The sequence below is a fragment of the Lytechinus pictus genome, chromosome 1 (assembly GCF_037042905.1).
Source record: "Lytechinus pictus isolate F3 Inbred chromosome 1, Lp3.0, whole genome shotgun sequence".
Classification (NCBI taxonomy): Eukaryota; Metazoa; Echinodermata; class Echinoidea; order Temnopleuroida; family Toxopneustidae; genus Lytechinus; species Lytechinus pictus.
This window is the reverse complement of record NC_087245.1, coordinates 13,219,644-13,236,659: the sequence shown is the minus strand read 5'-3', so window position 1 is coordinate 13,236,659 and position 17,016 is coordinate 13,219,644. Positions and strand designations below refer to the sequence as shown.

At 35.3% G+C, this 17,016-nt stretch overlaps 1 protein-coding gene across 2 annotated transcripts; it reads left to right on the top strand.

The window, feature by feature from the left end:
- Positions 1 to 5,447: 5,447 nt before the first annotated feature.
- Positions 5,448 to 12,839, top strand: LOC129263608 (uncharacterized). Of its 2 annotated transcripts, none has more exons than XM_064096379.1 (3): positions 5,448 to 5,597; positions 8,267 to 9,496; positions 10,280 to 12,839. In XM_064096379.1, the coding sequence occupies exons 2-3, from the start codon at positions 8,422 to 8,424 to the stop codon at positions 11,017 to 11,019; spliced, it is 1,815 nt and encodes a 604-aa protein (XP_063952449.1). In that variant the 5' UTR covers positions 5,448 to 5,597; positions 8,267 to 8,421; the 3' UTR covers positions 11,020 to 12,839. The 2 variants fall into 2 exon arrangements, with proteins under 2 accessions (XP_063952449.1, XP_063952453.1); XM_064096383.1 differs by lacking the exon at positions 5,448 to 5,597 and having other exon boundaries at positions 8,324 to 9,496; positions 10,280 to 10,733; positions 10,767 to 11,119.
- Positions 12,840 to 17,016: the final 4,177 nt, after the last annotated feature.

Genomic DNA, 17,016 nt, shown 5'->3' with positions numbered 1-17,016 from the left:
TCCGAGCAGGGGTGGGGTGATAGCAATATATTGACCTGAAAATTCAAAATTTGGGGGATACCCCCACGCCAAGGGCTATGTATACGAGAACATTATAACCATTGACATAATGCGTCTCTCTTTCAGCCATGCTCTCACGATTTTTTTATGGCTATTGTGCCTGTGATATAACTACTGAACTACAGTTAATATTCAAATGTGAACGAGCGAAGCGAGTGAACAAATTTTCAGTAGAGTTGGAAGACAAAATGACCAACATAGTCTTTCAAGGAGTGTATACAGGTGTAATTATTGGATAAATACGGCGAGTGAACACAGCGGGCGAGCAAATTTTCAGTAGGTGGAAGAAAGAATGGTGTCCAGGTATTCAGGTATTTTTTCCGATGGCTATGTTGTAATGTATTTGTTGTGACATAAACTACTGAATTAGAGTTAAAATCCAAATTCAAGCAAGCGAAGCGAGCGAGAATTTTTTTTGAATAGTTGGAAGACAGAATGATAGCCAAATCGTCTTTCAAGGGGGTATAACGAGCCGTGAAATATTCGCTCCGGTCAGGATGATAACGGAAACTTATCAATAACGTAAAGTTTATAAGAAAAGGAAGAAGAAAGTAGTCGAGATTTGTTCAATGAAAACTCATTTGCTGAATGGTTAAAGGTAAGATGAGAATGAAAAAAATGGGATCTTGATTTAATATCGGGAATAAGGATGATATATGAAATGATCACAGGCCACAATATAGACTTGTAAAACGTGGAAATAGCACGATGGTGCATATGAAAAGTAAAAATTTTAAATAAACTTTGAGATTATATTTGGAGATGATACAACATTCCCAATTTTGAACAAAGTTCATTTGAATTATATACATTGTGGTGTTAATTAATGTGATTTAAAGTCTCCTCTTTAATTGTAAGGATAAGTGATTCATCAACGGCATTGATTTGATCAAATTATCGCCCGCTTCCACAATGATACCAGGATAATTATGAGCCCCTCCTCCATTCACGAAATTGTATTCAATGGATGTTTTGATTCGTTTACGATCAAAGTTATAATCATATTTGAAAAGCCACTGGAATCAGGGGTGGATCCAGCTTTCGCTAATAAAGGGCGGGAAACAAAACATTTCTCACCCATATTTTCCCCGATTTCGTTTGGAAATTTTATGTATTATGTACTGAAAATTGAACATTCTGGTCAATGTGTGTGATCCTGAGCAAGATGTGTATGCAACTAGATAATTACTGCCAGCGCGAAGCGCGAGTATAAGTTTTTAAGTATACGTTTTGGCCTGATAAAAAAGGGACCTGTTAGTACTGTTTGCAGTTATTAGCCATGAAGACGATACGTATTTCAACAATAAAATAATGCGAGCGCGAAGCGCGAGCTGAAAAGTTGTTGACATACCGACCTTAAAAATTGACATTCTAAGCACTTTTTGTAATCATTAACGGGATAGGTATAAAAATAGATGCGAGCACGAAGCGCGAGCGGGAAAAAAAATGAGATTCAGGCCTGAAAACGGGACACTCTATTCATATTTTGTAAATCATGTTAAGGATGGGTAATTGGGCATCTTTCTATCAGCGAGCGCGAAGCTCGAGCAGAAAAGGTTTGATTTCCCGATCTGAAATTGGTTAATTAAAGCACGTTTTAAATGAAGAACAAGCTGTGTATCTCAATAAATATGCGTGCGCGTGCTTTAGATTTAGACTCTGGGCATTCTTATCAGCTTTTATCATCAAAAAATAAATAATGAGAACGCGAAACGCGAGCTGATAATAATTGATATATACCGACTATTTCAAGCACTTTGTAGGAACATTTTCATTGTGAGGTGAATGGGGATCGCAATTGATGCGAGTGCAAAGCTCGATATTCTGTATTGTTATTTTGACCGAGGACTTAGGCATTCTATAGAAATTGTGTCATCATATGAAAATGATGACTATCTTCATATTCCTCTTCCTTAGCGCGAGATGAAGCTTGTAGATATTCCATTCTGAAAGGGGGCAATTTATTTATTAAGTATTCATGAAAATTGTATTATCTTATTAATTAATCTAATAAGCCTATAATGAGAGCCAGAAATTTGTTGATATTAGGGCATGAAAACTTTTGTAATTATAAATAGGAAGCATTGCTCATAGGCGGATCCAGGGCCCCCCCTCCCCCCCCCCCCCCCCCCCCCTCCATTGGCGGAGCAAAAAAAAATTGATATTTGAAATGTGCTCTGTAAAAATTTACGTTTTATGGTCTGGTTGTTTTCTATTAGCGCTGCGCGCTCGCAAAATTTGATTTATCATGTACCTATTATTTTCCTGTATTCCATAAAGTTCTCAAAATATCCCTATTCAGGTCATATTGTAAAAACGTATCAGCTAGCGCTGCACGCTCGCATTTTGATTGGTGAGTTATGTATATCTTAATATCAATTCTATTAAAAACTACTTAAAATCATAACAGTTTATCAAAAATTTTAGCTCGCGATTTGCGCTCGCATTGATTGTTGAAAATATATTAACTCATGCATCTTATTCATAATTACAAGCGCTTTAAATTTCCAGCTTTCAGGCCATAATATTAACAGATTTCGCGATCTTATATATATATATATAAACACAGTGACAATATTATTTAGTATCAAAATAAAGGGTAATTATCAGGCTTCAAACTGACTTTATTTATTTTGAAGATGAAAACTGTTTCAGAAAGCACTCAGGTGTGTCAAAGACCCCTCTCTCTCAATTTGTCAGTTGAGGTCAATTGAGGATTTTTGTCATTTTGTGATTTTAGGGTTGACTCTGTGCGTTTCATATATTTTATTTGTTTTAGTGAAGAATCTTTCAATATTAATTGATCAGTAAACCGCGAACATCACTTCTGAAGCAAAGTAAGATACCCTTTGGGTAAAATAATTGAGCATTTTCATATTTTCAAAACTTACCAGTCAAAGGTTTAATGTCCATTTCTACATTTTTCTTCTTACATTTTATCTTTGATAATTCAATTAATATTTAAAAATTCTTCACTAAAATATTACAATAGTCATGATCATAAATTCGAAACGTTATTAAATCAAATTACACCATAATATTACAAGGCTTCGTTTGAACGTACAATCAATTATTGTGATCAACACATCCATACTTAAAACAATTCTTAATAAAATGAAGTAAAACAATGTCATTAATAAATTCTACACCAATTAAATTTGTTTTCAAAATACCTGATACAGGGGCGGATCCAGTCTTTGCCAATAGGGGGAGCCCGGAACTTTTTTTCAGCCACATTTTCCCCGATCGGCCGATCGGCCGCTCGAAGTTAATTTGTTTCTTTGAAGGGTAGTCCTAATAGTCACTTCTAAGCTTTACATATATATATATATGTATATATATATATATGTTTATATATATATATATATAATCATATAATATGATAAGCCTTATTTTAAAAAAAGTGCGAGCGCGAAGCGCGACCTTTTTCTTTATTTTTGTATTTTGTCTTAAAATTTAAACATTTTGGGCAATGTTTATGATCCTAAACGAGATGTGTATCCAACTAAATAATTGCTGTGAGCGCGAAGCGCGAGCAGAAATTTTTAATATGCGTTTTGATATGATAAAAAAAGGATCTGTTAACGGCAGCTTGTTAGAGATGAAGACGTTAAGTATTTCAACTATCAAATAATGCGAACGCGAAGCGCGAGCTGAAAATTTTGACATGTTTACCTGAAGAATGGAAAACGATAAGTATATAACTAAATATTGATGCGAGCGCGAAGCACGAGCTGAAAAATTCGATATTTAAACATAAAAATGGGACTCTCTATTCATATTTTGTAAATCATGAAAAGAATGAGTAATTAGAAATCTTCTTTTATAAATAATGCGAGCACAAAGCGCGAGCAGAATTTTTTTTATTTATTTTTAATATACGTTTTGATCTAATTAAAAGAAAGGATCTATTAACGGCTGCTTGTTAGCCATGAAGACGTTACATATATTAACTATAGAATAATGCGAGCGCAAAGCGCGAGCTGAAATTTTTTGACATTTTTACCTGAAGAATGGAAAACGAGAAACGACCGTATATAACTTAACAATTGATGCGAGCGCAAAGCGCGAGCGGAAAAATTCCGGACACTCTATTCATGTTTTGTAAATCATGAAAAGGATGAGTAATTGCAAAGTTTCCTACGTTAATAATGCGAGCGCAAAGCGCCAGCAGTCAATTTTTGATATTGTGATCTGAAACTGAATAATGATTTAAATAGAGAACAAGCTGCGTATCTGAATAAATGCGTTTTCAGATTTTGACCTAGAATTTGGGTATTCTAAATACCTTTCTTATCATGAAAATCAATAAAGCGCGAGCTAAAAATATATAATATTCCGATCTGAAAAGGGATCAATTTAAGTTCTGTATTTCAAGCACATTTTTTGGAAAATTGTGAGGTGGATATGGAGCTGTATGTTTCATTATTATAACTTTGAGCTTTTGACATAGGACCGGGACATTCTATAAGGACATTATGTCATCATATGAAAATGATGACTAACTACCTATTTCTCTTCCTAAGCATGAGAGCGCGAAATCTGTTAATATTATGGCCTGAAAACTGGACATTTAAAGCATTTTTGTAATTATGAATAAGAGGCATGAGATAATATCTTTCAACAATCAATGCGAGCGGAAATCGCGAGCCGAAATTTTTGATAAACTGTCATCAAATGGGGATTTTAAGTAGTTTGTTCTAGAATTAATATTGAGATATACATAACTCACCAATCAAAATGCGAGCGTGAAGGGCTAGCTGATACGTTTTGACAATCTGACCTGAATAGGGATATTTTGATAACTTTATGGAATACAAGAAAATAATAGGTACCTGACAAATCAAATTTTGCGAGCGCGCAAGCAGAAAATGTTAATATTCAGACAAAAAAACAGAAATTTTTACAGCTATAGAGCACTTTTCAAAAATCAATTTGTGTATCTAACAAAATAATGAAAGTTCAATTTCCGAGCTGAAATATGTTTTGTAAATTGACTTCAAAATTTGATATTTTAAGCTCCATATTGAGCAAGATATGTAAATTACCTAAAAGGCAATGCGAGCGCGAAGCGCGAGCGAAAATTTTATATCCCGACATGAAAGATTTTTTAAAATTATTTTCTAAGTCTTCCCCTCATCTTATTTTATTCAGTTGTCTTCCTCCTCTTATGTTTCTCCTTTTTTCTCCTCTCTTTTTCTTTTTTTTTTGCTCCGCCAAAAGGGGGGCCCGGGCACCTCGGCCCCCCCCCCCCTGGATCCGCCTATTTATGCTGATATACATTTTTTAAAACAAAATTGATTCCATAATGATCAAGGTGACCGGTACTCGCGCATGTGCTATGCGCGTGCGTTAAAGTTAGGACAGGGGAATCCCCGTTTTTCTTCACGTTTACGTTTGTCTACGGGTACGTACGGGTCTACGCCTACGCTATGCGCTACGGAAGGAAGGAAGCTGAAGAGCAGTCACGATTAGATTTGCACCAGAAAAATTATTTCAGACTTTGTTTTTGACATATTAACATGGTTAAAGTATCGGTAAGTAACTATCAGTCAACTATATTATTCATGAAACACTCTTTTTTTAATCAATCAGAGACTGGAATTCAATATTATAATTTTTCACTTCGAATTATACTTCCCCGTCCTCACCACACTCATTCAAATGATGAATGAACAAGGTGTTCTCTGTGACTATTCCCTGTGTGGGCGAAATAAGGTTGGCAATGTTTGGCTTATTTTCTCTTGTTCTTGGGGACAAATGCTTGATTTTCTGACACTGTCAGTTTCCATAAAACTATTCATTTGGCTCTTATAACTTAAGTAAATTAAATTCTCTTAATTATTATTTTTTTCTAAATTTAAAATAGAGATTGAAAAATGACACAATTTTCTTGAAATTTTACTTTCCACTAGGTTTACTTGTAGTAGTAGGGCCTCATCATCTGCTAAAGTACAGTCCACCAGTCCAATATACCCCAAATTCAAGTTTTTTAGCGCTCTGGTAAATACAAAAATGATCCCTAAAAAAGGCCTATGTTACTAATGAAAAATATATTGCAACTGTATGGAAATTAGTATTTTGGGTCCAAAAGTGGTATTTTAATGATTTTTAAATGTGTGTATGCTGTATACTGCATACTGCATAGATCTATATAAACATGTAGGCCTAGATTATTCCCCACAAGAAACAGTGAACAAGTGGTTCATACTGACAAGTGACATGAATGCACTAGCTTGTTCACTGCAACCACCCTGCCTGTGGGGATCGAGATCTAGGCCTATGCATTATAAAAAAATCATAAAAATACCACTTGTTTAACAAAAAATAATAATAATAGAAACTGACAGTGTCAAAAAATCAAGCATTTGTCCCCGAGAACAAGAGAAAGTAGGCCAAACATTCATTGCCAACCTTATTTTACTACACAGGGAGTCCTAATAGTAATAGAGAACAAGGTTGTGTCATAACCTTGTTCATTGAATGAGTGCCCATGGCCATAGGTACAGAGCTGTAAAAGAAAAGGAATATGAGTATAAATCAAACAATCGATGCATCTACTGCCTTGCAATTGGAGGGTAATCCAATTCCTGAGGGTGATGGGACTCTCTTTGACTAGTATTTAGTATTAATTTAATTTTAATTTACACTTCATTTTAGTATGCATGATTTAGGAATTCTATTACATATAATATACATACATGTATATTATGTGATAGAATTCCTAAATCTTCTATTTCCTACCTCACTTGAGTCTATTAGGTCAAGTTTGTTCTCTCCTCTGAACAATAACCCTTTGTAGAAGATTAATCTTGACCTAGATATTGAATGATGTGTCAGGAAAAAAGTAGAACGTACAAGAAGTTGTATATAGCCATGGATTTTACTTATTCTTCCTCGAAATAAAATATTTCTACTCAATACTAGACAAAACCCATCTTTCTACTTAGGGGTGTTGTGGATCATTGGATAAGTCTCTGCACTTTGAACTACAAGGTCCGGGGTTAAAATCCCACCACAGCACCCACGTCCTTTGGCAAGGCGTTTAGCTGCATATGACACTCCACCCAGGTGCAGTAAATAGGTACCCGGTAGGATGGAATTTGATCCTTGAATGCTCTTGTGTCCGATCAGGATAGCCGTGCTAAAGCCGGGGTAATAGTATGCAGCGCTTAGAGACAAATGTCATTTGTATTAAGCGCTATATAAATGTTGCATATTATTATTATTATAACCTTTACAAATTTTTTTCCTGATTGCTTTAGGATAAAGAAAAAAAATAGAAATCACTCTGAAGCTTAAAAATACAAACAGTCCTGAAAGAAGTAGAAGAACAGTTAAGTTTTATGTATTAGACCCATTCATTCTCTATGCTTTTGGATTATAAATTCAAATGTATGCATCTACAAATTCCTCATTTACATCTATTATGTAGATATTAAAGTATATTGATTGATTCTGGACTGGTTGATCAATAAATTCAAGAGTCTTTATGAAGAACTCCTTCCTTGTATCGCATCAGTGATTACCAGGAATAAATCTGTGAAATGAGAGTTTTTCTGTTATGATAATAGTCTGTTAAACAGGTTACTGACTCCTTGATTGATAGTGCAAACTGCAAATACCATTTAATTTGTGGAATAGACAGCCAAAAGATTTACTCCACTCTACAGATCACTGGATGAATACTAATTGTAAAAAAAAATACGATGTATTAATGAATTGTAGATATTTTTCCAACAAGTCAAAACAGTTGTTCCACTTGTCACTAAGTTGTACTGTTTTGTTTTCTGTCTTGTTTCACTCACATTAATGAAAAGTATGGACACAATACAAATTAAAATTCCATGGGAAAAATAGTGCATTTCATTGTTTTTCTCCGTACATTGCCGATTTCTATGTTAAACTTGATGTGCAGAACACATTGTGTACAAAAAGTATTGACACAAAGTAGTGAGTCCACTTAACCGAAATCAACTGTCCAATTTCTGTGGACTCAACCTGATGGTTTTTGTGTATTGTAGCATACATGAACCATCACCTGTGGTAGGAAGTGAGCCATGCAATGAAGCTGATAATAATTGATAGTAATATCTGATCTGTCCGATCTCAGCAAGTTCAAATGAGAGATTTGTTTTAGTGTGAGTTCGGACTGTACCCATAATTTAAAGATGTTTCTTAGTTTTGATATTTTCTATTTTCACAGGTCAGAGAATTTCAACTCTTATCGATGCTTGATTGGACTGAATAGGAGCAGCGAGGAATGAATCAAATTACAGTTTATTTTAATATAACAACCTGTTATGCAATATACTCTAATTTGACTATTAATCCAAACCATTAAAGTGAAGGTTTTGGAACATGGCTAACAATATTGTTGGAGATTGGTCAGAAGAACTGCCTGTGAATGTGACTGGCCAAATATGTTCAGAACATGATCCTTTCACACTAGACTTCTTTTGCAAGGAGTGCAAGAGAGAAGTCTGTGTAAGCTGTGTGGCCTTTCATCACTCTGGCCATGGTATTGGACATTTGAAGGATCATGAAAAAGAACAACTGTCAGAACTACAGGAAAAGCTTCAAAGAAGAAAAAGAGATGTGAAGCTCAGGAAGAAAGATTGTGAGGATATGCTGTTAAAGGTTCACGAAAAAGCAGAGGAAGATTTATTTTCTATTGATCAAGATAGAGACAGGAGGAGATCATCAGTAGAGCTGACAAGAAATGACTTTGAGAGACGTGTTAAGGGCTGTATAGAGAGTCTTGAAAAAGAGGAGAATAGAATATATGCTCTTGAATTTTCATCAGAAACAGTCCTGACATTAAGAAAACAAGGAGCTGGTGACAAAAACACTTTGGGTGATACCCAGGAAGAACTGAGAAAGTGCATCAGTGCTCAACTTCCTCGTGTTAAGACATATAAAGATTTGAAGTCAAAATTCTGGAGAATAGTGTCTCCCAACCGCTTCTCATCATCCAGCAGTAGTAGTAGTAGTAGTAGTAGTAGTAGTACCTCTTTGCCTTTCAGCCCTGAAGATAGTAGCATAATGGAAGAAACAGGGACCTTATTTAGTCGTGGAATTGCTTTTGACAATTTTGGTGCTGCAGGAGGGCTAGTATTTAAGTGTGATAGACAAGAAGTTTTCGAAGGGTGTGATCTGAACTCTAGAAGAGATGATTTAGTTTTCTCTGAGCTGGTTTCTCATCTCCTACCTGAACACTTAACACCACTAGGTTTGAACTTGGGTGTGGATAATCCTATTATTAAACAAATTGTACATAATAACCCTCGAGACATAGGTAAGGCGATATTCCAGGTGCTTAAGGAATGGAAAATAACTCTGTGTACTGAAGTCTTAATGGAGGAACATTTCAAGAAACTAGAAGAGTGTCTCAGGAAAATTAAGAATGATCCTGCAGCTGACTGGCTTACAGAGAGTAAGAATCATATTTTTGTTTTTCGATGCAAATAAAATTTTGTAGCAGTAGTAGTAGTAGTAGTAGTAGTAGTGGTGGTAGTAGTATTAGTGGTGGTAGTAGTAGTGATAGTAGTAGTAGTAGTAGTAGTGATTGTAGTAGTGATTGTAGTAGTACGTAGTAGTAGTACGTAGTAGTAGTAGTAGTAGTAGTAGTAGTAGTAGTAGTAGTAGTAGTAGTAGTAGTAGTAGTAGTAGTAGTGGTAGTAGTAGTAGTGGTAGTAGTAGTAGTAATAGTAGTAGTAGTAGTAGTAGTAGTAGTAGTGATTGTAGTAGTAGAAGTATAGTAGTAGTTGTAGTAGTAGTAGTGGAAGTAGTGATTGTAGTAGTAGTAGTAGTAGTAGTAGTAGTAGTAGTAGTAGTAGTAGTAGTAGTAGTAGTAGTAGTAGTAGTAGTAGTAGTAGTAGTAGTAATTATCCATGGCAGAGTGTGTTCAAGTTTAAAATCTAGGGTTAAAAATTTAGAATCACATATTAGATGGTCCTAATTTTATATGCTTCAGTTGTCAAAATCACTAGCATGTTCTCCTTCCTTGACAATTTTAATTGTTGTAGTGCCCAATAAATCTATAGCACTGGATATTTGTCAAAAAGATAGAAATGCAAATTAATGACCATTATATGTAGAACTTAAATATTTACATGATGCAAAGATCAGTGCCTCCTCTCCCTACTTAAAAGATGTACTCTTTATAATTGTGTTGATTTCATTATATTTATTTTTTCACCATTTTCATGCACATTAGGAATGAAGGATTCTACTGATCAACCTATGGAGATTTCATCATCCCGTGCCAAACTTGTACAACCATCCTCTTCTCCTGACCAATGTGTTCAACCCTCCCCATCTCCTGGCCAATCTACAGTACTACCCTCCTCTTCTCCTGGCCAATTGACGACAACCCCCTTGTCTGCTGACCCACTTGTGCAACCCTCCTCATCTCCTGGCCAACTTGTGCAACACTCCTTATCTCCTGCCCAACTTGTACAACACTTCTCATCTTCTGGCCAACTTGTGCGACACTCCTCATCTCCTGCCCAACTTGTACAACCCTCATCTTCTGGCCAACTTGAGCAACCCTCCTCATCTCCTGGCCAACTTGTGCGACCCTCCTCATCTCCTGGCCCACTTATGCAACCCTCCTCATCTCCTGGCCAACTTGTGCAACCCTCATCTCCTGGACAACCTGTGCAACCCTCCTTATCTCCTGGCCAACTTGTGCAACCCTCCTCTTCTCGTGGCCAACTTATGCAACCCTCCCCATCTCCTGGCCAACTTATGCCACCCTCCTCATCTCCTGGCCCACTTATGCAACCCTCATCTCCTGGCCAACTTGTGCAACCCTCCTCATCTCCTGGACAACTTGTGCAACCCTCCTCTTCTCGTGGCCAACTTATGCAACCCTCCTCATCTCCTGGCCCACTTGTGCAACCCTCCTCCTCTTCTGCCAGTACACCACCAGTACAATTTCCCTCATCTGAGTAATCTTTTGGCCACTCCAAGTGCACTTGATCTGTCTTGTTCTTCATCTCCTAGCCAACCTATGCATCCTACTCTATCCCTGTTGAACCTCTAACCTCTTGGTCAACGTGGACAAACATCCTCATCTACTGACCAACTTGTGCAGCTGTCTTCCTCTTCAGACTTTAATACAGCAAGTCAACAAAGGCTTGCTTAGCTGTAATAACCATAAACCAATCACCCTTTTCTGAAAAAAGACCATCAATTTGATGTGTACATGTAAGTTAATGTTTTGAGAAAAACAAATACCATCATACACACAGTCATTGCTTAGAGCTAAAAGCATACCGTATCGCTTGTAAACCAAAAATATACATTAAATACAAGTCCATTGTGCTTTTAGTCTGTACATACATATTTACAGTACTATAAATTATATTGCATTTGATGTCAATGTCCACACTATTCACTCACTTCTAATGAAGATGACTGTGTGTGCCTTGAATTTTAAGTGCATAACAGTTATGCTTTATCACTTTAAGTATGATAATTAGAATGACAATCAGCTGGTACTGCATGCAGTCTTTCATCGTTCTTAATATCATCAGGCTTTACTGCCAGTATTTTCTCTTTTAACTCAATTGCATATCCAGCATGAAAAATTGTCTGAATTACATTAAGCTGTTGTAGATTTCTTGCCTGTTTAAAAATGGATTTTATATTTAATATGTTAGAGTTTATTTTGTAAATTTGTATAGAATAATTACAATATCAAATTAGACTGCCCATTACTGCATAATTGTATGATGTAAAAATGATTTATTTGACTTTAAGGATGAGATATATACAGATATGTCGTTTTTATTTAAGTATTTTGGTAAAGAATCATTAGGAATAAATACTTGCCAATTTGCGATTCAAGAAATGTTTATCCATGCATCGGCCAAGTACTCATGTAATTCTTTTTTTTTTCTGCCAAACTGCCTCTTTATATAAATGTATACTCCAAAAATGAAACCCTGTATTATCAAAGCTTTATCACACATGTAACTTAATTAAAAACAATATATAAATGAAATACCAGTTATCAATGTTAAGCGTAGAGGCTTTTCCTCCATAAGGTGCATATCTAAGGTTCATAATGCAAAAATAATCATGTAAAAATTATTTGAAAAAAGGATACCAAATACTCATTTGCATTTCAGACAGTATCTGAATTTCAAAAGAAAATCATATTTCTTGAAATTCCCATCTTTATTTATGATTCCTTTGAAATATGGCATGGGAATAACATAATGCTTGAATTTCCATATTATATAATTACACCTTTGTTTCAGCAAAAGTTTATTCACCTGTTGCCTCTCAAACTTATAACTTAGTTTTGTTGACAATCAGCCATGCATAAAGACTAAAGTCTTTTGTCAACTCCTCGTATACTATTGCTATGGTAGGCAAATAATTATAGAAATGCAAGCATAAGTTTAAAGGTCACATCCACCCCAGAAAAAAATTGATTTGAATCACTAGAGAAAATCATACAAGCTTAATGCTGAAAGTTTCATCAAAATCAGATGTAAAATCAGAAAGTTATGACGATTTAAAGTTTGCTTATATTTTATGAAACAGATATACATGCACAACTCGGTGATATGCATATGAGAGAGTCAATGATGTCCCTCACTATTTCTTTTGTTTTTTTATTGTGAATCATACAATATTTCAATTTTTACAGATTTGACAAAACCACAAAATGTTAAAACAGTAGTAATTCCACATGTTCAGGGAGGAATAAAACTTTTGTTTCACATGACAATAAGGAGAAATTAAAAAAAAAATCATATTTCATGTAAAAAAAATACAAAAGAAATAGTGACTGGATGATTGTCATCAGTCCCCTCTTTGCATACTGACCAGGATGTGCATATAAAGGCCACCGCACATCTTACGACCCGACTGGTCGGCGACTGGGTGAGGGGAAATGAATCGCAAGGTAGTCATAAGCCTCGACACCGCACACCTTGCGATCCGATTTGCGACTCACGCATGCGCTTTTTGCTTTTTGGCATAACAACAAAGAGAATGCGTTTACTACTGCATATGCGCGTTGTTTATCATATACGCGTCGTGCAACTCTGCTGTCTGATTGGCTGGAATTTGGATTGAGCTTGCGATCCAGTCATAAGGATTCGACATGTCAAATCCTTCCGATTTTCCTTGCGACTTGTCTCTGACCGGTCTGCGACTCTGAAGCTGACATGCGCTGTGACGTCACATCTCCCCTCACTCAGTCGCAAGCCAGTCGGCGACTGGTCGGGTCGTAAGGTGTGCGGTGGCCTTAACTGTTTTGTGAAATTAAGCAAAACTTTAAAATGTCAGAACTTTCTTATTTTACATCCAATGTTGATGAAATTTTCAGTTGTATGCTTGTTGGATTTTTCTCCTTTTATTCAAGTCAACTATTTGCAGGGGTGGACTTGTCTTTTACCTAGCTTTGATATTCTTTGCTTAATTTTCGGTTCATTTTCCTTAAATTGCTTATTTATTTGCTGATGCATGAATGGCATCATATGAAGGGCCCAAAATTAAAGAATTAAAGAAAAGGGACTCTAGGGATAAGCTACACAATGATGCATCAATTATCAATCATAGTTGTGATTTAATGTGACAGGTATTTTCTTTTTCGAGGATGCAGTATAAACAGTACTTAAATGCCATCATTAATTGAGAATTTGATTATTGTATGACTATGATACTGCCAACTATTGTTGATAACAGCAAGAGCATTCGTAAGAATAACGCACACAAGATACCTTTAGAATAGTTTGATAAGGGGCCAAGGTATGGCCTGTAAGGGCTGTTTTGAAAGTACCAAGTGTGGTTAATCATACTGATGCCCAAACCAAATGGTATTTTTCTTTAGATATGCTGCGCATCCTTGTTATTTCATAAACCATGAAAAGTCAATACTTGTTTAACTGCTTATCACTGGTCATAAGTGAAATTATGTGTCTAACACTAAGTAAATGACTGGTCATGCATATGTGCAGATCCTTTTGTAATGTTATGATATACACTGTACACCATTGCAACTGAAATTTCTACTGATCAAATCTTTCTTCAAAAAGTCAAAATCAGCACATTTTGCATTGCTTATGAGAGGCCGGTAGGTTGTGAATGTGTGTGCAACTGGCTTAATGGCATTACATGTAGCTAAAGAATGCACTATGTGTAATGTACTGTGCATGCAAGAGTTAACGCCCCTTCGCCTTGCAACAACTGGGGAGCTAGCGTCTCATGAAAGGACTTGTCAGATGTTTTATCCGACAGTTCCCATAGTAACAATGCCTCTCAGCCAATCAGAACTGATCAAGGAAAATTGTCAGATCTGACAACTTGTCGGACAAAAATGTTGATGAAACGCTCACCAGGAATGGGAATTGACAATGCAAATATCCTAATGCCCTTATACTATAGCCAGACAAAGTAAAACTACTCTCAAAGTAAAACTACTTTAGTTTAAGGTTGCATTGCATGCAGGAAACATGCAAGCATTTGCCAGTTCAATAGGTCATCAAAGCACTTAATCGTGCACTTGATTTGCTATAATTGAAATAGTAACAATTGCAAAGAGCTTCATGTGAAACTTCCTAATAAGCCCAATAAGTAGCATAGCTAGATATTTTAATTTCGAGGAGATTGGATATTATGATGTATATTATGTTTCAACAAGTTTTCATGTTCAATTAATAGTTGAAATGAATGAATATGCAGTACTACTACTATTTTATGCATTTATTTTTTATACATGTATAAAGTATTTTATATGAATGATCAATTATATCATAGAAATACAATTAATTTAATTTGATTTTCTCATTATGTCTTACTAAGATTTATAAAGGGCCAGTCTTCTGAAAATCATATTTTTATCTTATTGCAATTGACAGATAAGGCATTTTTGTGATTGGTTGAAGTGTGCAAATATGCGCTGATGGACGACTGAGGCAAGTAAAAATTATGAGGTTTAGCCAATGGCGTACCTCATTCCCAATCACTATGATAATTGAAATAAGATGATAATATACTGACCCACGGTAATATCGAAGCACCTTGAGAAAATTATAGTGGTTGTGCTTGAAGCATTCTCATATTTCCCTATATAATTACGGATACAAGAGGGTCAAAATATACATGCAGAACTACCCAACCACATTCCTATTGGCTCAGAATACAGCAGTGGATAAATGTTAAAAATATTCCTTTATTTAATGCTCAAATAGCAGAGAAAATATATACATGTAGATGTTGTTATGGATATTCATCTCAATTGGTCATGAATATACATGTACATTACTTTGCAACAAAGTAGTTTGCCAGCGTTCTTTCATAATCATAATTCAATGAAGTGTATCATTTCATTGAGACTATAAGTAAAAATTACAGGCCAAGGGGATGAATATTTTTTCTCACTTTTTGTGCCTTTTTTTATCATGCTCTATGGCAAATTGTATGTGTTAATCCTATGTATGTGTAAAATAATAAAAGTGGAAATTATTTGGAATAAAACCTTTAATGTTGAATCATGAAGCAAAGTGTAAAATGGTATTACTAATCCTATAATGGAGATGCCTATATTTATGTACTAGCTATTGAGTTTATTTGATTGTAGGAATTCATAGCAACCATTCGGGATTTAGAATTTGAAACTACAGCTTATGGAGACCGAGAAAGAATCTAATATTGAATGCACAATATTCCTGAAGATGCTAACTTTACTCTTGTTGGTATGGATTTGAACATTAATATCTGGCAAGCTTTGAATTAATGAGTGCACTGTTCATTTGAATTTACATTGGAAATAAAGTCAAATCATAGTTTAATATGAGCATTCATTTAGTGCAGCTAAAAGAAGTGCATTAATTATTGAACTCTTTCTCCAGAATATGCCCTAAAAAGCAAAATCAATGCATAAACCATGTTTACAAACCCTGGATTCAAAATCGTCTTTGTATATTCAAGGAGATGATATCTCCTTGGTATATTCAGGACTTTGAAATAATTCTACTTGAATTTAGACATCTAATAAGAATATGATGCTGCCATTTTTTCTTTTGACCTTCCATGTTCATTAACCCAAGGTCAGATGTCTTTCATTGAATTTAATTAATTGCCATTTTTTTAATCAATTGTGATGATTGAATATATTTATTTCCTGGAATCGTTTGAGGTGATGTCTGATATCTATTGAATGCACATTTAAACTCATTGCCAGTTCTAGATGACACTGTATGGAATTACTAGATGAAATATGAGTGAGCTTCCCATATGGCATTGAAAAAAAAATTAAACTTAAAAATTCTTTGATGTGTTTTCGTCCAACCATCATTGATGTTTCTTTCTTTCATCATTTTCATGCCTTTATCAGGCCATAGAGCTATTACAGACATCAGTGTCACTTTCCCCCCTTTAACTCTACTTGAATATAAGCCAGTTCACGTTTAATAGCTCATGATCATCTCCTCAAATGACCTTTGTGTTTTTTCATTAGGATGAGCACTAACATTTTCAAATGAAGATGTTGCATAGGTTTTCGCTGCAAAGCATTCAAATTCTAAGAACTAAAGGCAATGTATATACCAGGTGACTAGAATAGTACATCAGGGGTAAAGTTTGGAAGTCTGTTTACCTGCTTTTGGCACATTTGACTATAGTTTGGGCTACTGTCAAATACTCTTCAGCTTGGATGTGATGAAAATAATATATCAAAAGAAATACATGAATAATCATTGATTCACAAATGCCTGTGTCAGTGAATTTGAAAACCACCTTCATGGTTTATCTCAAATGACCTTTACTGCTCATGCGCAGTTTACAACCGTGAACGGGCTTATTGTTATGTCCATGTTCCACTGCCCTATCAAGAAAGTATACCATGCAACATTTTCATTAAATTTTTAGTAAAATGAAACTGGAATACTGATTTTTTTTTTCATTTTCTATTACTAGTAAATACTTCAGAGG

Bases quoted from the DNA above. Each gene is read 5' to 3' on its own strand.
- LOC129263608 (XM_064096379.1), top strand. From the start codon at position 8,422: ATGGCTAACAATATTGTTGGAGATTGGTCAGAAGAACTGCCTGTGAAT. The intron at 9,497-10,279 runs GTAAGAATCATA...CATGCACATTAG, and splicing joins AGCTGACTGGCTTACAGAGA to GAATGAAGGATTCTACTGAT.